The sequence below is a fragment of the Symphodus melops genome, assembly GCF_947650265.1.
Source record: "Symphodus melops genome assembly, chromosome: 13".
In the NCBI taxonomy this organism is placed as follows: Eukaryota; Metazoa; Chordata; class Actinopteri; order Labriformes; family Labridae; genus Symphodus; species Symphodus melops.
Window position 1 is genome coordinate 15352263 of NC_136703.1, and position 22171 is coordinate 15374433.

At 40.2% G+C, this 22171-nt stretch overlaps 2 protein-coding genes across 4 annotated transcripts in view; both read right to left on the reverse strand.

Annotated features, from left to right (window-relative positions):
* Positions 1–22171, reverse strand: part of kcna10a (potassium voltage-gated channel, shaker-related subfamily, member 10a) — a 96600-nt gene that overhangs the window by 28076 nt on the left and 46353 nt on the right. Inside the window, exons 1-3 of one of the 3 annotated variants that reach the window (XR_013780469.1) lie at positions 7442–7684; positions 5727–5801; positions 4591–5581 (exon numbers count right to left, since the gene is read on the reverse strand). The exons of 1 other annotated variant lie outside the window; for it this stretch is intronic. The gene's annotated coding sequence lies outside the window, so the exon portion shown is untranslated. Of the gene's footprint in view, positions 1–4590; positions 5582–5726; positions 5802–7441; positions 7685–22171 lie in introns of those variants that run through there. One more of the 3 variants, XR_013780468.1, reaches the window with a different exon arrangement.
* Positions 7696–10519, reverse strand: LOC306834302 (potassium voltage-gated channel subfamily A member 3). The gene is given in 4 exon segments (XM_079360140.1): positions 7696–10312; positions 10314–10368; positions 10371–10419; positions 10421–10519. Coding segments are annotated over 4 exon segments (1860 nt in total). The 5' UTR covers positions 10478–10519; the 3' UTR covers positions 7696–8613.

Consider the following 22171-nt stretch of genomic DNA (forward strand, 5'->3'; position numbering starts at 1 on the left):
ACTGTACACATTAGGCTGGCTTCAGTACTGTTGACTCCAAGATTATGTTTATATCATTAACAGACCTTTACATTGTATGACTGATGCTTATAAGTTCAGGCACACAGCCTCACAGAGGACTGATGCTAACAGCTCTTAACTCAGAAACAAACTAGATAGAGTTCATGTGTAGAGCCCAGTAATTATACTGGCAATTGGTGTGACACATTGACATTGCTTATCGTTACAATGCATAGCGTTGCTTTGCAATGAAGGGACAGGGAACAAACCCACTTAAGTCAAAATGGGCCAGACGCCAAACCCAGATATGTCTCCAGGCAGTAAGCACGAATTGCACATACTGTAGAAGAAAACTCTGCAACTCCCTGGAGACTATATGAGGAAAACCACTCAACCAACCCCCATGCTTTCTCTTTCCTCTGCCATTCTCTGCCTCCCAAGGACAGGTTGAACATTATATGCAATCCTTCTCCAATTAAAGTGTCAAACTACTTATAAAGATGATGACAAGGTACCAGAGTTAGAGCAGCAGTCGCTCACTGCTATAGAGAGCACAGAGCTGATAACCAATTTGATCATTTAGCTGGGGATCTCAATAAGGAGCTATTGACACTCTTACATAAGCAGGTTGATTGATGACCAAGGGCTCTTGAATCCTAGTTGTCCATGAATGTTAATGAAGAGGGCACAATTCTGCCAAGAGCCCGGCCAATATCCAAATGCTGGTGTCAGCTGTGTAATGATTTATCACACACCCTAGAAATCCTCTATAACACAATTCTACTGACAGGACAGGGTGCAATGTGTATGGAATATGGGACTGAGCTAAAAAAGGATTTGGGGATGAATAAGTCAAAACCTGTTGAAAGTTTTCTTTCATACTTGGAACTATAGTTGAAAACCGAACTGGCTATGTTAATAGAATGTTTTAAGTCAGCATTAACTCTAAAACTAAATAGTCTGAGAGAGTGTTAATTTAGGTCCGATGTCTCCAATTCCCCTTCCCCTCCTTTAGCCTGGGCCAAGTGTTTCAATTGGACCATTGATTCTGTTTTGTGTTCAGCTGAGCAGACCAGATGGAACCTCACAAAGAAACTTAAGAATGCTTTCAATCAAATGACCCCCCAAAATGGCTGTTATCACGTTAGCAAACTTTCAACAATCTCTTATTAGCGTCAGGAGAAGACCAGAATGTTTAGACGTTTAAAGTTTTGAGAAGTCTATCTGGGTTGTGGATGGGAAAATACACACGTGCATGCGTACGCACATGCACCTCAAGATGTCATAAGTACAGTATAGCATGTGCATGCACAACAAACGACAACACATGCAGGTAAGTGAAGAACACAAATCACAAAGTCTTACTCGACTATGTTTTCTTAACAGGCCCAAGACAAGAAACTTTAAAGTTCCATGCACAAAACCTGTGCACACATACAAATTAAAACACATAAAATGACACTAATGATTTTGCATTGCTACACTAATTTACTTCTCAAGACACCTTTTCATTATGAATTCATTTTGGCATTTTACAAAACTAGAACTCCAACTCATACCTCTTCTTAGTTCAATGATGAAACTATTTTAATTGTAGAATGGAAACGGCCTAAGCAAAGCTATTTTAAGGTAAAAACACTAAAAAACAAAGAGGAGACAGAACTTTAAGTATAGATCCATTCACTAAACTTAAATCTGTGTTTTGTTTGATGGAAAGCCTTAACTTATTTATAAAACAAGTGTATTTTGACCAGTCATTTTCTCCTCCCACTCCTCTCACATCATAGATGTCTCCCTGTGTGGTCCCTCTATATTTAGAGACTGACCTTGGAAGTTCGCTACCTGCCTGTTGAGAGCATCCTGGCTGATGATGATCACTGCGTTCATGATGAGATATGTCCTTACCCTCTGAGTAGAGTACTCGGCTATTGATTCTGTATGTGGTTTCACTTTCTGTTGTTTCCCCAGCCTTTGAAAACAAGGAAAAATCAATGACCTAACTCTGGCACACAAAGGTGTGGCTTTGGTTAGAGGGGAAACTTTGGAGAAAGACATCTATAATGCATGACCAATGAATGCATAGTGCAATATGTCTGCTATATGCAGATCTCCTTACAAAGAGGCTAATGGTGATTCAAACAGGACGAAAGGCTTGAAATGATGTCAGAATAAGCAGATGTGTCTCACAGAAGAAAGATGTTAGGAGACTTGCAGAAAATGAAATGGATGGATAGAACAAAGGAGTTAGAGAGGGCAGTATAGACAAAGGTCACTGTGACAGAGTGATGACTCATCTTAGAGCACAGCCTCTTCTCTCTCTCTTTTTCTCCGTTTCACAATATCTATCTCTCCACCAACAGTCTGTTTGTTTTGACAGCAACGGCTGAGATGACTAGCAGCAGACCCATCCTTCCACCAGCTGACAAAAAAAATTCATATGTGATGTGACATCTGAATTTGAATTTCTAATTGGAGTACATCAAGGATTGTGTATTTCTACAAGTCAGGAGGTCTATTTTGTTTGTTTGCATAAACATATAATCGGGATATAGTTCAACGATATGCCCATGGGTTTATGGCTGCAAACTTCAACTAATCAGCCAATCAACATCCAGATTTAATCTGATTCAAGAAGGTGCATTAGCAACAGCATCATCACCCTTAGCAACCATCTTTACCAGCTGCCAATAGTGTTGCTTTGCTTGGGAGTCTGGAAATATCATTGATGTGAAAAAGCCACAAAGGAGAAATGAGCAACATGTAGGTGTTTCAATCTTGTGTTATGCTATGTGAAGAATGTTTCAGAGGACTTTACAGCTAAAACAGCTGTACAATTCCCCTTATCAATAGAAATGAAAAAGAAACAAATATTTACTGTATCTTTACAGAATTCTAAACTCCAACAGCAAGAATAAAAACACAGAGGAGCCGTTAAGTGCTGAATTACACAGTTCCCCTCAGTTTGATGAGAGACACGAACTAGAGCTAAAAGGAAAAAAAAAACAGAAGCTTTAGATAACTAAATTAATAACATTATTGGTTCAAACTTGCTGGATTGGTACGTACGCTAATGTTCAGGAAAGAATTGACCATATTAACTTAAAGCTTGTGTCAACAACATACAGTGTATCCCCTGTCTCTGAGTGGCCTTAAACGTATAATAAATAGTTATTGCAGTCTAAGTCATTGAAGTAATTGATCTTCCTTAAGATATATTTTTTTCCCCTCGTGAGCTGTTGTTGGCATCGAGCCCTGAAATCCTCTTTGCTTGTTAGCGTGCGTACAAGCTGATATTGGCATTGTCTTATCTGCACTTAAACCTGCTGTCCAAATGGACTCCCTACATGGTGGGATCCAGTCTCCCTGTGGGGAATATTAACTGATCCTCTGCCAGACACATACGCACACTCACTAAACAACACACACGTTTATAATATCCACATACACACAAACACAGACTGCCAACCTGCCACTGACACACAAACACTGCAACAGTTGAATACAACCGTAGATCCTTTCAGTGATACCTTCAGTACACCTGCAGAGGGCTGAGTCTGTTTCATACAGCCTTTCTCTTTATGTTAAAAACAACCCTCCCTTGTTGCTATGGAGATTTCTTGCTGTAGCCGTGAGCTGTCTAGTGGTGAGCTTTGATGATGTCATATGCATTTTGTAATCATACAAAGAGACAGAAAATGACAGCATCAGAAAAACAAGAGGGGTGTTTGTCCATTATTATTCTGTACTGATGATCAGGGGGAGCACTCAGTCTTGATCCATCACATAAATTCTAATATGCCTTACAGGAAGGCAGTTTAATTCTTGTGAACACACACTAGCCTGGAGAGATGGCAGAGTTATTAGTGAACTGGTGGACTCAGTAAAGTAATAAAGCACACTTGCTTGACAGTGTGATGGCTGTGAGGCTCAGGGAGAATGTTAATATTTACCTCCTCTGCACAGGGATGATGTGCAGTTTTCCACTCAGCTCACACACACAATTCAGTTCTCTTTAAGGTCCCACCATGAGCAGCCAAATGTTCTCTTAAAATCTGAAGTTACTATCTTTTCCCCCGGGTCAAATTCTTTGTGCCTATTTTTTAAACCTTAGAACAGTATCTTTTATTTTCTTGCTTCATATCTTGATTTTGACACTAAGATGCGTATTTTCCAATGAAGGCCTGGCCCAGTCACCTACTTAAAGAGAGTTCACCTGGTTCTGTCTGTAACACTACTGTAGTGAACACTACTTTGCAAGTATGTTTGACTGGAACCAGCTGGGCTCAGAAAAAAGGATCTTCGTTTACTCATAAAGAAGTCACTCTTTGAGAAAATGGATTAAAACGGTAACTTTTATTTTCTTTTTTTTTTTAATGCTGCTGTTTAATGGAACAGGGTTTATTAAACATTTAAATAGATCAGTATTTTGTTACCATACGACAAATTGCCTTTTATAGAACCTAAGTTTCGCTTTTTTTCCCCATATTTTTTGACCATATATATCCCCCCTTCTTTCACTTTCTCAATGTAAAATAATAATTGACACCTTCATAAGGTCTCATGTGGAAAAAAATGCATTTTAAGACTGAATAATGTGCATTGTATTTACTGTACAGAAACATACACAGAAATGGCTTTTTGGTATCTAAGTGCCTCTAGTCATACTTACATACATAATATAAATAAACAATACATACATATAATGGATACAATATCACTCATTGGACTTACATTTGCCCTAGGCATTTCAGAGAAAGCAGGCTGCAGCTTGAATAAAGAAAGTACAGCTTATGATCAATGTATGGGTCATGTTTAAGACAGCACAGAATAATTCAGAACAAATACCCAAACCCTAAAAAACACCATTGCACTCTGGGATAAAAGAAGGCCATCCACAGGCATGTGTACACATGTGTGAATGTAGGCAGTGCCTGTTTTTTGTGTGCATTTGCATGCCTTTGTTCTTCTTCTCCAGTCAAGGGAACAGCTGCAACCAGCACACTTAGGCATGTGTGTGCTTTACATATTAGCAACACAGAGCACAGAGCTGAGAAAGGCATATGGCTAACAGTCTTTGATTTGTGTCACAGTTTATTTCAGTTAATGACATTGGCCTCATTTGTCGCTACTTTTGACTTGACATGACAGCTGTTTATTGTTGTTCGTAGAGAATGTCATTCACTGGGAACATGAATACAGAAATCCATGTAAAGTTCAGGAGTGAAATGTGCTTTGCAAAATTGCTGGCCATTTCCTATATCGGCTTGTTTGATAGAAAGCAGTATGTAGACATGTCAGAATCCACAACACAGCTCCACCTAAGTTCTTTAACTGCCTGAATCACACTGAGCATGGAAAATGATTCCATGAATTACTGTTTATATTTATATTCTTGTGATTGCATTTTGGAATAAGTGCTGATCGACTGGAGGGAGAGATTAGTAAGGCAATGTTCTTTATAAGTCCTGGTTAAAGAAACAAGACAGATAAGGGGGAAGAGAAATTGATCCAGGGGGAGTTCTGTCTCAACTTTTAACTTTGGCCTGTCAGGCCCAACAGGAAGATCCGAGTCATTGCATCCCTAGAGGGAAAAAACAGAAGAAGGAATAAAAAGAAAAGGGTCACAACAGATTAATTAAATGTCAGAGAGCTAATTTTGAGTCAATGTCTTTTAAAGTACACAAATGTCATATTCACTCCCCTTGTTTATAGAAATATATATTTACCTAAATTGTAGGCAGTCTAATTGCAGTCATCAAATGTTCCAGAAGATCTGTGCAGAAAAATGGAAAAACCTTCACCTGAGAAAAAAACCCATGAAGGGATTAAGAAGGAGGAGAAAAAGGAAATGCAGATTTTTAGATAAATGCAATTTCGCCAGACTCATCATACAGCTCAGTGGTTTTATTAAAAATGCACGACTGCTGCTCCTCTACCGGCAGTCTCATTAGCCCTCGTGCAAAAATCAAAGTGTAAACAATTTCAGGAACTCACTTCGGAGTGAAAGGAGGCAACTTTTAAATTAAGCAGACTGTCCTGTGATTTTTCCCTTATAACCATCCGGTCATGACAAATTGCCTTGTATGAAAGTCTAAACTTAAGTGCACAGTGGTAAACTTAAAGAAAGATGATGAGGAGAACGTGTAATTAGCACAAACAAATATAAATGCGAGTGAGCTTTGGAGACACAAACCAAAGACAGACAGAAGAATAATTGAAAAGATTAGCATTCATGGCACAGTATTCCATAATGTCTGTTTTTTTTTCTCTCTAATATATCATCCTGCCCATGACAATAATATCCAGACGGACCAATCTAGATAAACGTTTTTAAAAAAAGCTCCGCTGGAGCTTTCATGTGACCTTTCAAATGAGCAGCGCGTTTAACTGATGTCAAATGCAGAGCTATCACTGAAATATGAAGTCAAGGTCAGGGGTCAAAATAGAAAGGAATAATCAATCCAGAGGTCATTCTGTGGGACCTCCCACTTTGCCTAAGGGAACAACCAGCTAATGAGACCTGGTTATTATTCATCCTTAACTGCAGGGGAATATAAGAGCACTGCCACACACATATGCAGAAACAGCCACAAAGAACATGCTTGATAGATCCCCTGCCTCATCCCCTCAGACTGGCTTCTTAAACGTTTTATATCCCTCTCACCCACGTGTCTTTTGTCAGTTAGAATAATCACAATCTGGGAGAACACGGAACATAATTCTGGTAATAAATCTGCATGAGAGAACTCACAATAAAAAGCAGAGGCTCATTTTAAGAATGCAAAACGGGGCTCATAGACCACATGCATATGGTTAATTTACAGCATAAGCTATATGAATTTTTTTTTTTTCCCAAGAAACCTGTAATGACAATAATGTTTCTAATTTGTCTTTGTGTCTTTGACACCATTAGCAAACAAAGACAGAAGTCACATATTAGGTCAGAGCCACCTGTTTGTTTGTTTTTAGGAGAAGATGATGAACACTGGAGGGCAGCACTGAGACAAACTGGGTGGAAATGCTGTCGGTGCCCTTATTCGTTTGATAGACAAAGTCAGCTGAAGGTGAAAGACAAACTGGGCTCACTGCAGGAGTGTCCAAACCTTTATAGAACATAGGAAAGCTCACATTCCTACGAATGGAGGTCAAAACAACATATCCTGCAACTGCTGACACACCACTAGGATATATTCTTAAGATTGAATCAAGGCAAAGACAGAAAATGACAGTCCATCAACTAACTCTATTTTTTATATTAAATATGAATCCACTTAACCACGGGTGTAATTTCAAGAATGTGCCTTTAATTTTGATGGACTGTCATTTACCAAATTAAACTGGTCTGCTTGAATCGACGACTTTATAACGCAATTGTGTAAAACTGTAAAATCACTGCTGTGAAGTGAAAGGATTGTTCTCAGTGACAGTGCTCAGAACTTACCAGTTCCATCAATGGGAGAACAGTGACCTCTGCTGGTCGTTCGCAGAGGTGCACTCCAGACATCCAGACACAACGTGCTCCCAGTCCATTCATAATTCCTCACCCGCACCCTGTCCTTCCACTTCTCCAAATTATATATGGCTTGCTTCATTTACAAGGGGTAGTTCATTGTTGTACTTTAACTACTTGATGTTTCATTAGTTTGATGTGTGTCAATGCTGAAGTCAGTGGGTATGTTTGACGATTAGGGGCTTGTGTTTTACGCACGCGGCAGTCTTATCACAAAATTGGATTTTTGGGATGATAAACTTAAATATAGTTTCAAAGCCATCTGGGAGGTTACTGTGGAAACAAGGGAACCATGGCAACGGTGACCGGGGTTACCGAGGAAACGACCATCACCATGGAGACTGCATCACACCGGGCTATATTTGAGGAATCCGAAGAGAGGTGCACGCCATCTTTGATCACTGTGTACGCGCGAGGGAGTGCCATGTCTCTCCTCTCTCGTGTCGCGCACCGATAATGAGTCGCTGACAGTTTATAAACAGACTGGCTCCTGTGTTTATACAGTGCAGTGCAAAGGCGCATAAGGACAGTTCATAACGAGAAATGATTGTGGTTCTTTCTTGTAAGACGACTAGACTTTAACGCACAGAAAAGGCAGAGCACAGAACGGTCTAATGAAATAATATACATAACTGTGTTTTCAGACTTAACATGTGTTCAAACACACATTTAAATTATTATGAATATTATACACAGGCGATGACTGACAAATCACGATTCATAACGCATACTTCCTTAATACATTGTGAGTGTCCTTACATATGTACTCGTCTTTCACAGTTATAAAGCATCTATTACTACTTGTTGTGGTCATATTTTGGCTATTGCACACTTCACAACAGGTCGCTTGCCTCGCTCAGACAAGAAAAGTCGGCTTAATACTTTAAAGAACTCTCTCTCCAAGCGCGAATGGATCCACGGAGAATTATGGATTCAGATCACTGAAATGAAAAAAAATCGATTCTTTAAATGGATCATAAAGCAGCGTTTTTAAACACATAATTTGCTCTCTGACTGGCTTATCTGATATTACACGCTCGAGCTCACAGACTGTGTTGTCACATTAAACGCTTCCTGTGATCAGACTCGTGGCTCTTTCTGGGCTACACGTCGGTAAAAATCTTTTTGTTTATGTTTACACAGTTCTGAGAGTTGTTTTGCTGCGTAGTGTGAGTCGTGGTGGGGAAGTTAGGCTGCTGTTTGAATGCGCTGTTTATTCCATGATCCTCTATCACCATAAAATCGCTCTTGCTGAGGGATGAAGAGGAGCGAGTCTTCCTCAGCTCCTCTGTGTCCGCGAGAGGCTGACAGCTGCCCACGTGCAGGTATTGTGCCTGCTCCTCACCCTCCGTCTCTCTGTGGTAGAAGTAGTTGAAGTTGGAGACGATGACAGGCACAGGTAAAGCGATGGTTAGCACACCAGCGATGGCGCACAGTGACCCCACAATCTTCCCCCCGATTGTCACGGGGTGCATGTCTCCGTATCCTACTGTTGTCATGGTTACCACAGCCCACCAGAATGCATCCGGTATGCTGCTGAAACCCGAATCTGGGTCGTCTGCTTCAGCAAAGTAGACAGCGCTGGAGAAGAGGATAACGCCAATGAACAGAAAAAAGATGAGCAGACCAAGCTCGCGCATGCTGGCCTTAAGAGTCTGTCCCAAAATCTGAAGCCCCTTTGAGTGACGTGAAAGTTTGAAAATACGAAACACCCGAACGAGCCGAATTACGCGCAGTATGGCTAAAGACATGGCCTGTTGTCCGTTCCCCTGCCTTTCTGCCAGCTCTGTGCCCAGTGTAATGAAGTAAGGGATGATGGCCACGATGTCAATAATGTTCATAATGTTTTTGGAGAATGTGGCTTTGCTTGGACACGCAAAGAAGCGCACCAGGAGCTCGAAGGAGAACCATATGATACATAACGTCTCCACAACAAAGAACGGGTCTGAGAAGGGGCTGATGAAATAAGGGAGCGTTCCATTTATCACAGGTGCAATTGTGATCTGATCCCTGTTGTCGTCCCTGAACTCCGGCAATGTCTCTAAACAGAAAATGACAATGGAGATGAGAATGACCAGGACGGACACTATCGCGATGCCCCGCGCAGGACCGGAGCTCTCCGGGTACTCAAAAAGCAGCCACACCTGTCTCTGAAATTCATTCTCTGGCAGCGGCCGCTCCTCTTCTTTTATGAAGCCCTCATCCTCCCTGAACTTCTCCATAGCTTCCTCACCCAACTCATAAAAGCGGATCTCCTCCGAGAAAATGTCAATGGGAACATTTACGGGTCTTCTGATGCGCCCCCCAGACTGGTAATAATAAAGGATTGCATCAAAACTGGGTCGGTTCCTGTCGAAAAAGTACTCGTTCCGGAGAGGATCAAAGTACCTCATCCTCTTCTTAGGGTCACCCAGCAGTGTCTCTGGAAACTGTGAGAGAGTCTTGAGTTGCGTCTCGAAGCGTAACCCTGAGATATTGATGACCACCCTCTCACAACATTCATGATCTGGTTCATATCGGTCCAGAGAGTGATGGCCTGGGAGAGCCGATGACTCTTCCAGCATATTGTCACAAGCCACAACGGTCATCACGTCGGCCTCTGTCTCAGTGTATCCGTGGTTCACCAGATTGTCGCCCCGTGTTTTTGTCGCGCTCGGCGGGGGTGATTGCAGGAGGCTGAGGTGGTCGTCCATGCGCGGTTGAAGACGCATACAGGGGGGGCCGCCTCGCCCCCTCTGCGAGCCCTGGTCAACCACAGCCGCCGCCACAGCCTCGTCTCCTCCACCGTCTCCCTCACTCCGCGTCACTTTCACTCTCTACTGTTGCTGTTCCCGCCCACAGGGAGAGATCTGGGTTATAAACAGGCATGCCACCCGCCCACGGCGCGCCAGCGCTGGGTACCTTTCCCTGTCCCCCACCAATAGCAACACGCACAGATGTACACAAGAAGCAAGATACGGGCGTCATTCAACACCAGGGTTTGGGCGTGCCCGCCTCCCACTCTCCGCCTCGTAGACACGCGCTCAGACATACATTTACGCACACACACTCAGTATTCAAGTCCAAAGAGTTCTCTTTTTATACAAGGTCATTGCTGACAGACAGGAAATTTCCAAACAGGCTATTCATAAATACATCAGATAATATTCTTTTAGGGAACAGTTTAATACATCGCAGTAGATTTATGCGTTACTCGTTGTTACATCTTTTGTTCATCCTATATATATGAGCGGATTTGGGTGTGCCATGTTGAATATAAAAATACCTGAAGAATGAACATTTTGCAGAATTCTACTCTCGATGATTTCTCAATGAAGGCAAAGAGAAATGATTGGTCAAGCAAACCAATGTGCAATATTAAGTATAATTGCTGCCCAGACCGGCCATGTTACGCGTTTAAGTGAAGAGAAGCAAACAGTAAGTGCGCGGAGAAGAAGAAAGATGTCGAACAGGTCAAAGGGAGAGGACTAAACCTGTTGTTTAAGAAATAGCTGTAAAGAATATCAAAGATCCAGTAAGACCGATATTTGGAAATAAACAGAATAAAAAAACATCTTCACCTAAAAGCATGATGAGCACCTACATCAAGGGAAATACGCAATTCTACAGTAGAAGAACATAAACACGGTAGCCGCAATTAATATTTGATGGTTAGTGGTAAATGTCAAAGGGTCAACTGCAGCACAAGCGGCTTCAGAGACGGATATAAAAAGAGAGAAATGAGAGAGAGAGAAAAGAAGAGAAATAATGATAGTGATTTTCATTTGAAATCTTATCAAATATTTGCATACTTAGTTTTGAAAAATAATCATTTTGCTAAAAATGAAAAACATTCAATTTAAAATGATTATCCACACAACAAAACTGTAGGTCCTTTGATACAAATTATACAAGTAGTCAGTATATTAAGTTCTTTTAGTAATCTGACATTAACACATCTTAAGTTATAGCCCTTTAAAAAAATGTTCCATTAGAGATTTGTGATGATGTTTTATTGCCCCTGGTGCACTGCTGTCCAAGGTGCTGAAATGAAGAAATAAAAAAGAAAATATTGAGAGTTTCAGGGACATTTTTTTTTTCTTTAAACAGTTCTTGCTAAGAAAAACATTGCTGCAGGTAAAAATTCTATCTCATTGAGTCAGCCTGTGTAGGAGGAACTTACTCAGAACAGTAACTAATTATTGTTGCAAAAAAAGGAAACATCAGCATATCAGAGAAGTGTGGGGTTGTGAATTCATTGGGAGAAAATACCTTTTTGGTTGAAATGAGGTACATAATCACAAACCTTTAGATAGACCACAACTTTATCAACAGAGTGTAGTACATTTAAACTAGATCACGCGTATGCCTAGCATGTGGTGAGAAACATCTTCAACACTTACACAATATGGTCTCACAGGTTAAGAAGAAATGAGGACAGGGTGAATGTGCTGCTCTTCACTTTACAAAGAGCTGCTTTGCGTTTAGGGATGTATAAGGTTTTAGTAATCCTGGCAATGCCAAACACTTGTATTTCTCTCCCACATGTGTGTGTGTGGGACTTTGTAGGTGGGTGGGAGGTGGTGGTGTATGGAAGCTGAGAATAGAAAGAAAGAAAGCATGCTTAAAGTTGACTGCTTGCTCAGTAGAATATGCTCTGCAAGGAGGTTTTAAGAGTGGTAAAAGCCCCTCAGCAGTTTCCTTTAGTTTTTTTGTTTTTTGTTTGCATTGACAGACGGATACTCATCACAGTTATGCATGCAAACAACAACAAGTGGTAGGAAACTCTATCAAAGAGAGGAAAGGATGAAAGAGACCTGCTAATTGTGAGGGATGACTGTGTTTGCTGATTATGAACGGCTGCTTCCTCCTGATTAGATCAAATGAGCATTGGATAACCGGAGTAACCTGAGAAGTCACCAATCAACAAAGCCCAACTGGAAATATATATGTAAGTTGTTACTTTGGTTTATCATGTAAGAGTCCAGAGAGAGCCTTTTCATCACTGCAATTTACATCCTTCGACATACCAGGTATTATTTCCCAGGGAAACCGTAATAAAAATGTGGTTTTATCCAAGTGCTTCAAGGTCATTCTACTGATGCCACAAAATAAAATCCACAGTTTAAGTATTGCAGGAGGAAGAAATCAAAATGAGGTCTATTAACAAAAGGTCTGCAGATGGATCCCTGCTCCTAACTATTTAAATACTGACACTTGTAAAGCTATATGTTCAAAATTAATGACGGTGATTGCTAATGACTGACTGACTCTCTGAAACATCCAATGTGGAGCCTGTTTTCGTATTTAGGCCACTTGAAGCTGTCTTGTATTAAAAGGGCCAGTCAGTCTTCAGGGACGGAGCACAGGGACAGCCAAAGGGCCCTCTTAATGTGGATTCTACTCTCAGTGTTAAATATAGGACCACCCATACTCCCGTATTAACCTACGAAATGAGGCTACCTTGCACATTGCACTGGAATTTTTCAAACAGGAATGTGGCTGACTGGAAGGCATTGAAACGGGCCTGAGGAGCATGTGAGGGGGAAATGGGTCATTCTACAGGAAGAGCAGCTCAGCTGGCTGAGGTCATGGACATCTGGTTGCACTTGAGAAAATGGGCTGGTTTGGATCTTCTGTTAGGGATGTACTATAGCTTTTATTCACACAGTTCCTGGAAACAGAGGATAAGTCCATGTCTTTAAGAGAGGACTATGGCTGGAGATCAGCTAATTGACAATCTGCTCAGGTGTCAGCATTTTTATGGGCATAGGCTTGACCTTACAAGTAGTGGTCAAAGACTAAAAAAAATAATCTTATAAGGCTATTGGTAAATTAAGCAATGATAGTGTTTCTTACAAAAAAATTCTCATGGGACATTCTTGGGGCTCTTTCAAGATTTAAAATATGTCATTAGTGCAGGGCCCACTTTCTCATTATCAACTGTACTTGTTGAACTGAAGTGTCATTAAAAGCAAAATGAGTCAGCCATGCAAGCAGCTCTGTTAGAGTGTAACGGTGCTTTGAGCTAAAAGCTAATGTCAGCACAGTCGCAGTCAACATTCTAATCTTTGCATGTTTGATGTTTTGGCATGCAAGCATCAGTTGTACTGTTGTAGCATTGTTTTTTTAATTTTTGGATGTCATCAATTTGAAGGTTGGATAATAAAAGAAACAGAGTTCACTAAAAAGTCAAACTAAAGGATCCCCATCATCAAAGGTATTGTGATTCAAATCTGCACCTTGAATGTCTGTATGAATTCCAATTGCCACAATAGCCCATCCCCTAATAGTATGTACTTTTTTTCAAGTCTAGTAAGTTCATGTGGTCAACGTTATTTTAGAAAGGTTGGTAAGATACAGCAATGCATTTTTTTTTTTATTTAAGAGAAATCACACCAATAGGTATTGAAATATTTTAGCCTGGAACAAAGTGCTGGACCACCATGGTCATAGACCTTTTTTCAATGGCATGAAAAGTTGCATTGCTATTTCGTTTGTTTTTCCACTATTGTATATTCACAGGACAGAATACTGTGACTGAGAATGTGTGAAGTACACATCTAAAATTCTGGCTTTATTGTGAAATGGGAAAACTGTTGAAGGCTGTAACATGAAGGTGCCGAGGTAGCCTGCCATTGTAGCTTGGAAAATAAATTAAGGTGATTCTTTGGTATATTATCCAGGAGAGGCCTGGGGGAATGACAGGACGGCTGATGTAAGAGAAAGAGAGAGACAGGCAGAAACACAGATAGCTTTGATTCACAAGAGAATAGAAGAAGGAGGCTTATTTATATGAAGACTGACCCCTGCTGTGCAGGATTTTCAATGAAATACACGTAAGTAAAGTCAATGTTCAAATATCTGTGCATAGATTTTTTAAACATTTGTCCTACTGCTATGCTTGTAGGAGAAGCAATGGCAGCTATAGTCAGTCTTCGTAATTACCCCACAGACAACTCATTAAATCCACTGGTTCTCTATCTGGTTTTTAATCACTGCACTTTTACAAGCAGTGTCTTCCTGTTACTCAGCCAGTCACATGCCCTCAGCCATCCCACATCCTTTTCCTTTCCACATGCACATAAACAGTAAAAACACACAGGGGTGCTGTAATCTGAATATTCACAAATGAAGAGGAGGTCCATATGGACATTGCACCCAAGTGTGTGTGTGAGTGGACTACTTAATTAACTGCTCATATTAGCATAATGATAGGTATCAGGGCGAGAGTGCAGCTGCACATGACACATCGCGGCACGTCGGAGGCTAACAGGAGGAATAACGGAGTGTACGAGATGACGGGGCCATCTGTGGAACAAAGCCTCAGTGGCCAGGAGCTGCACCAGGTCCTGCTGTAACCCCGGCAACAGAGAGAGAGGGATGGGGAAAGGGTGAGGAGTGAAGGAGAACAACGGATGAGCCTTGGCTGGCTGTGGCTCTCTGTTATTGTTTTAGTCAGATGATCATATGTGCAGGCTGGGTGGCGAAAAATAGATGAACAAATTGTGGCTGGGTTAAGCAATGCTTGTGGAGCACAACAACACTACTGCCCAAACAAAGACTAAACAGGAATTCGCAGAGTGGTTGCAATGTTTCTCTGTCTAAAGCTGACTATGGTGCTTCATGGGAACTGCATGTCAGTGTGGAGACAAATTAATGGACATATAATGGCCGGGCATGACAAGTGAAGTATGCATACGTTGCACAAACACAGAACGACCAGTCATTTACAGCCTTCATTTCTCAATTAAAGCTCCAATAAAAGATCAACTTACCACATCTAATGCATTTATCACATGGAAACTGAATATGTAACTTCATATTTTGCTAATCAGAGTGGAGAAAAACAAACAAACAAAGGTCTCACAGCCTTAGGCAAGGTATGCATGACGACCACCATCACACACTTGAACCAACACAACCATGGAACCAACTATAGCAATGTCCCACTCATTTACTTTTTGAAGCTGATCTGAGGATAAATAAAGACAGAGGGTTGATATAAGTAAAGTAAGCACTAAGCTTAAGCACAAACACTGAATGAAGATACATTTACAGCCTCATTGCACTTTTACATACAAAAAACGGACTTCATATGTGACCGAAGAGTGTCATCTATTTTGGCTAATATATTACCACAATCCATCTCCTTCTTTATCAATATCTGCAGTGTATGTTTTAATTTCTGCACACTTACCTTACTCTTCAACAATTAAAACTTTGTACCGCACTATGTTCCAATCAGAGGTCTTCTTCAGGTGATTGTTGACAGACAATGTAGTGCCTTTTATTGCACTCAGTAAGAGTGCAGGCTTTTCTCCTTATTTAAACATTTTTAGTTGAACCTTTTCCTTTATTTTTCTTTCTGACAGGGCGGGGAGAGCAACAGGAATAACGCTGACCTTATTTGTCACCATGTGTTTATAAAAATAAGTGATGGTCAACCATAAAGATATCCTGGTGTCTTTCTTTTCTAACCAACACATCACAGGAGGCCACCGGTTAAATACAGGTATGCATAAGGACCATCACTTCCAATTTTGCACAAACATGACATAAGGACCATCACTTCCAATTTTGCACAAACATGAATATACTGTATGCATCTTGAAGTTGACAGGAATTTGCTTTTCAGGTTGTACTCGATCCAGGAAGGGTTTCTGGAGACTTCCTACATGACAGGAGTGTCACAAATATGAAGATCTAGCTGCAGGCAATATGTATGCATAATAGATACATCCCCACCAGAGCACATCAGCTGAAGAAGGAGGAGAGAGGGGGCTTCCCAGCTTCACACATCAACCATCAGCTCCATTTAGATACAGAATGAGGACAGACGCAGAAAATCTCCACATTAGTAAGAGGAAATACAGCAAAGCCGGAGTTGACTGAACTGAGAAGTGTAATGTGTTATCTATACTGAAGCCCTGGAGACCACGCAGGACTTTGATGAATTACAAAGCCTTGTAATTATCTATTAATTAGAGTGTGTGTCTCTCTGTCCTGCCCTACTTAAGCCGGACTTAGAAACAAAATCGTTCTTAGTCCGCAGAATGGAAATACAACCACAAAAACAGCTGCCGAATAATTGCATTACACGACAGCAGCTCCATATGTCAGCCTATAAAATATAAAGCAGAATGCGTATCTTTCCCTTGGTGGCAGATCTGGGAAATGTGTTCTTGAAGTCACATGATCAAAAAAGCAGAAAGCCCCATCACCTTCTTCTCCCTTTCTATGTTGACATTGCTCACACTTACAGTTCACACATCTTTTCCTCTCCTCGTCTCTCACCTCCACTCATCCCTTTCATCACCTTTTTAATCTTTTCCACATCCGCCTTACTTTTCCACATTCTGTACGCTCCTCTCAGATCAGCTCCAATACATGGAAGTCCCCGCTGTATGTCTAAATCAACTGTTGGTCTTATTTTTTTTTGGATTCCAATGAAAAGTGACCTTTATATCAAAGCGTGTAACATCTTCATAATGTCTTTGTTGTGACTATTTGTCACTGATCTGAAAATGTGAGATTAAATAAAGCCTTATCAGAAAGGATTGATTGGAAAATATATTAATGTGTGTGTGTGTATATATATATATGTGAATATGTGTGTGTGTGTGTGTGTATGCATGTATATAAGTATGTATGTACTGTATATATATATTCAACAAACTTGCATTTTATATAATTTATATAATAATAATAATAATAATAATAATAATAATAATAATAACTTCACTTGAATTTCCCTCAGGATTAATTAAAGTATCTATCTATCCGAAGAACTTGTATAAATAGAACATACAGTACTTATGCCATCTGTGTTTCCAGTTTTACATCTTTTTGACACATTCCTCTCTGCTCTGCTTTCTCACATTAATATCCAAAGCCTCTGCTCAGGAAAGCCACCGTATCCATCCCTAGTCAGTCCAGATGGTTGTTTGTACACACGGTGAAATACTGCATGCTCGAGTGCACCCTCAGAGGCCCACTGTCCTCCACATTATCCAGTAAATGTCTTCTCTCAGCCACGCCGTGGGTTACACATAACAAAATATAACGACATTATCTCGGGTTAATATAACAAACGTTTAAATGTATTTTTTTTGTAACGACTGGTGACAGTGGCGGCAACAACAACACTATTCACACTAAATAACAGATTTATTTTGACACTAAACAACTGATTGTACAGAGGTGTATGCAAATCTGTAATAAATATTAACATTTCACTGGATAAGTGAACATTTTTTATGCATTGGATTCATACTTTAAGGACCATGAGGATACAACATTTCATGATAATACAGTTAACTGCTAAAAATAGACAAATGAAAACTGCCATAAAAGCATACCATTGGGATGGCTACTAAACATGGTGTTCCATACACTGCCACAACCATGTTAGAATAATTTCTGGATATGGTTTAACTGCCCAAGCTTTGCTATGCAGGTATATCGTAATCAGTGAAAGGTTACTTGATACAATACTGCTTAGAATTTATTCAGGCTTCCTGTCAAATAAATGCAGGATGGAGGACAGTTTCCAATGTAAACCAACCACCCATCAGCCCCATTTCCATATTTCCCTTTTGGTGGCGTTCACTCCCCTGCTGTGTGTTTTACAGATGAAAAGGGAGAAAGAAGGTGTGTGAGCCCTAGGATGTGTGTGAGCTTGAGTGATGGTGCCATGGGAGGTCCAAGACATTCTTAAAGCCTGCCTGAACTCCACAGCAGCAGAGGCAATAAGTCATTAATAGAACTCAGTGAAAACACACAGATACACTGAACACACATACATTGTGGCTGGAGCTCCTTGGTGGCCTCTCTGACCTTCTTACTCTCCTTCTCTCTCTCTCTTTCTCTCTCCACACATCCTTGTTAAGCAGGTCAGTCTGTCTTTGCCAACAGCAACTTCAGGAAAAGGTCTGTTTTTTTCCCTTAAGTTTGCCTCTTTTACGTCATTCACCTCCGATCATGCTCTTCACCTTAAAACAGCCGCATATATTTATCTTGTTGTCATCTATTTTTACAGTACAGCCATGTCCTGAGTTATCAACCTCTACAGGCTATCTTGTCCTTGAAAGAAAACATGTGCACATTTAAGGTGCCCCTGAAGTGATTATTAATCCCCTTATGCAAAGGGTCACACAGCTAACACACTACAATCATGCAAGATCAGCAGTAGCACAAGAACAGTGCAATGGTTACTTTCATTAACATGTTACAACACATGCGATGCGTCAGTTCTTCTGAAAAACTGTTTGTAGCTGAAACTTAAATGGGTACATCTGTTGATGCTTGTCTGGAGAGTTTAATATCTTCCATAATAATAATAAAAAAGCAGCTTTACCGTTTAGATCACTCATCTACCTACCCTGCAGATCACTGGTAAGACCTCAGGTTATAAATGATCTCATAACCTGTTATAAGTCAAAGTACAAATTAGTCTCCCTCAGACGACAAGGATTTTAGTTATAGCTCGTAATGTTGTTCTATTGGTTTGGATTTGTTTTAGTAAAATTAGGTGGGGGTTTTCTTTGTTTTGTTTTTTATTAAAAGGTTTTAATAGACTTTAAAAATATAGTTGATCCCGTAAAATGAAAGTCTTCTCCTTTGTTTCTCATCTCATTTATTTTATTTTATATACTTCATTAATCCCTGAGGGGGAAATTTGGGTTAGCACTTTGTTATATCCGTGCGGTGGCAGCCCCTAGTGGAGGCGCCCCATGAGCTGGTGGGCCATGGATAGCCTTTTAATAAAACAAAGAACATTCTAAAAAAAATATAAGATGCAACTGCTCCGTGTTTCCCACCAATGAGTCCCTTTTAATGGATGCAAATTAACTGGTGTCAGGATTGACTCACATAAATAAGAGCTCCTCTTTTGTGTTGTCAAAACATACAATGAATGTGCTGTCACACCTACACACGCACAGACTCAAAGCTGCAGTTCCTGTTTGTGTACGTGTACATTGTCCACCTTTTGTTTTCTCCTCTGTCATACTTTCTCTCCACTTGTCCACTGCTCACATTCAGACTCATCTCATCTCCATCTGTCTTCATCCCCCATCAGCGGGCTCTCTGAGAGGTGTCGCCTTGATGAATTATTCAGCTGTGGCATTTAGGAATCTCTGCCCTTGTGAACAGAGAACACACATTTAGATGTGTGTCATAAAAACCCTGCCCTCAGCATGTGATACATCCTGTCCCAAATCACTACACGCCACATTCTGTTTCCTGTCTTAATAACATTTTTGACTCGCTCATGGACCTCGTGACACTGTTTGAGCTTTTCAAGGTGGGAGGCAGGTTGCTTCTCTAAAATAAAATAAAAATATTTGAAAGAGCTTTAGAAAGAGAGAGAACTAAATGAACAATAGAGAGCAGATCAATACGTGCTAAACAAAAGGATTTCATTCTTTGTGTCAGTAGGTTGACTCATTCAGATAACAACTAAGCACAAAACATCAAGTTATAAACAGGAGTTACAGATAGTCAGAATCAATGAAGACCTAATAATGGTAGATACAGATCAGTGATGAATGTGGAAAAACAAGGTTCATTTGGGTCTCGTGTTTAAATAAGTCCATTCAATTACTAACCAAGTATCAGGACTCTTTGAAACAAGGTTTCTTATTGCCAGTCAATCACTCCAACAGTCAAGGTTTTTTTTATACCAGGAGAACTAGGTCACACTAATGCCACTTGGGGTGTATAAAGGGTTCTTCTTAGTTATCTAAACAACTCATAAACGATCTGAACCAACCAACTGTCCATCTTTGAAGAGAGTGAGACATTCAGTGTCTCACCGGTAAAAATTCATTGAATAGGCAATGCAGCATTTCTTAGCACAGTCCTGGCAACACATAACATATTTAAAGTAGGAGAATGAATTGAGATCTACATTTAAACAAAAACATATTTAGGTTTGCATAAGAATACCTATTAAATGTCATTAAAGTAAAGAACTATTTCTTTTTTTCCTTAAAACATACACAATGAGACAACTATTTAGCAATTAAAGCCATTTTCCAAAGCAATCCTTGTGAATGCAATGGAAATAAAAAGGACAGGAAGGCCTGGCACTAATTACAGTAAAGCAGGAATATTGGAGGAAATCGTATTTCCTGTTAGATTCTTTCAGTTGGGGGAAAATCGGCCTGTTAACTCCTACCTCACATAGTTGTCATGCAACTTGAGTTTTACTGGAGAGTAAACTCATCTGTAATTATCTGAAGGTCTTTCCATCACCACAGTGAAACTGCACACTGCTTTAGTTTCACACATTTGTTTGAAACAGAAATTAAAAGCAGCCATTTTTGAAATTCTTATTGCTGCATCTTTTGCAGTTTAACAATATATCCTCATTACGATTCCAGTATCTACAAGCTGCTGTTCAAATGGTAATTGAAGATCCTTGCCTCATAAAACCCTAAGGGAAGGTCTGAGTCTGTTAAAAAGATAAACTCTCAACAAAGTCTGAACACTTAAAAGTCCAGCATACCATTAAGTCCAGCATACCATTAAGTCCAGCATATTATTTCAGAGAGAGGAAACAATCAGTGATTATTCAGTTCCGGTGGACTTGAGGCCTCACTGCTTTGTCTCTCCAGAAAGGAAGAGGAAATAGGAGAGGAGTGAGAAGACAGTACAGAAATGATTTAGAAAAGAGAAGAGGAGAGAAGACATACAAAGTTAAAAGTAAGTACGTACATACGTTATCTTTCTTTCTTACTCTCTAGAACAGGGCAAAGGGCTAACAGCAGTGAGACTGCAGACAGCCTGAGCAACATCCTGCTCATTCACCACAGAGCTCCCCAGCTCCCCACTTTCAAAGATGACTTCCATGAGCATCGAGGAGATGTGACACTGTGTGAATTGAATTTCAGAAAAAGAACACACATCCAGTAGAAACTGAATGGCACCTCTAAAATTACAGATGTGGTGGCCTCAAGTGCCCTCCACCCTTTGTCCACTTCTTATTTCAGCTTTTGCTCCACTGATTCACACTCTGCCCATTTAAGTGCAGTATCATGTATGCATATATATATATATATATATCATCATATCATATCTTTGTTTGATCTTCTGCATGGGGTTGTGTGCATATATTCGTGCTTTCATGCATCTAGAGAGAAGAGAAATATCCAAAATATTTAAAAAGCAATCTGCAGCATAAGGAACTGTAGGAGCCATGATTGTTCTCAGGGAAGTAATTTCAAACGCATAAAGCAGAACGGAGGCCTGAAGGTTGTATTTCTCACTTTCCTATCTCTGCCTGACCTCATTTACATAAGGACACCGTGACTTAAGGGTTCCATCTCTGATCTCAAGGGTAATAAAGGCGAAAGAACATCTGAGAGGAAAGAGCCCAACAGGTTCCCTGCTGAGCTGAATCCTGAACCTTTCAAAAAGTTTTTTTTTTCAATATTTGGTTGACAAGTGGGATGCTGTGTTGCACAAATCATTGCCATCATTTTTTAAATATAATGAAGTGGAAACTGAAATACATAAAGAAGATAGTGGGCTAAGAAGTATAATTTTAGACAATAAAACCTAAAACCTGGAGATCATAATGGATGAAACAGAATAAAAAATGTAATTTAATTTTCACATTTAATGTATCTGCTTAAGTCTGGTATTTCAAATTTATTAAGGTTTTTCAAACTAACG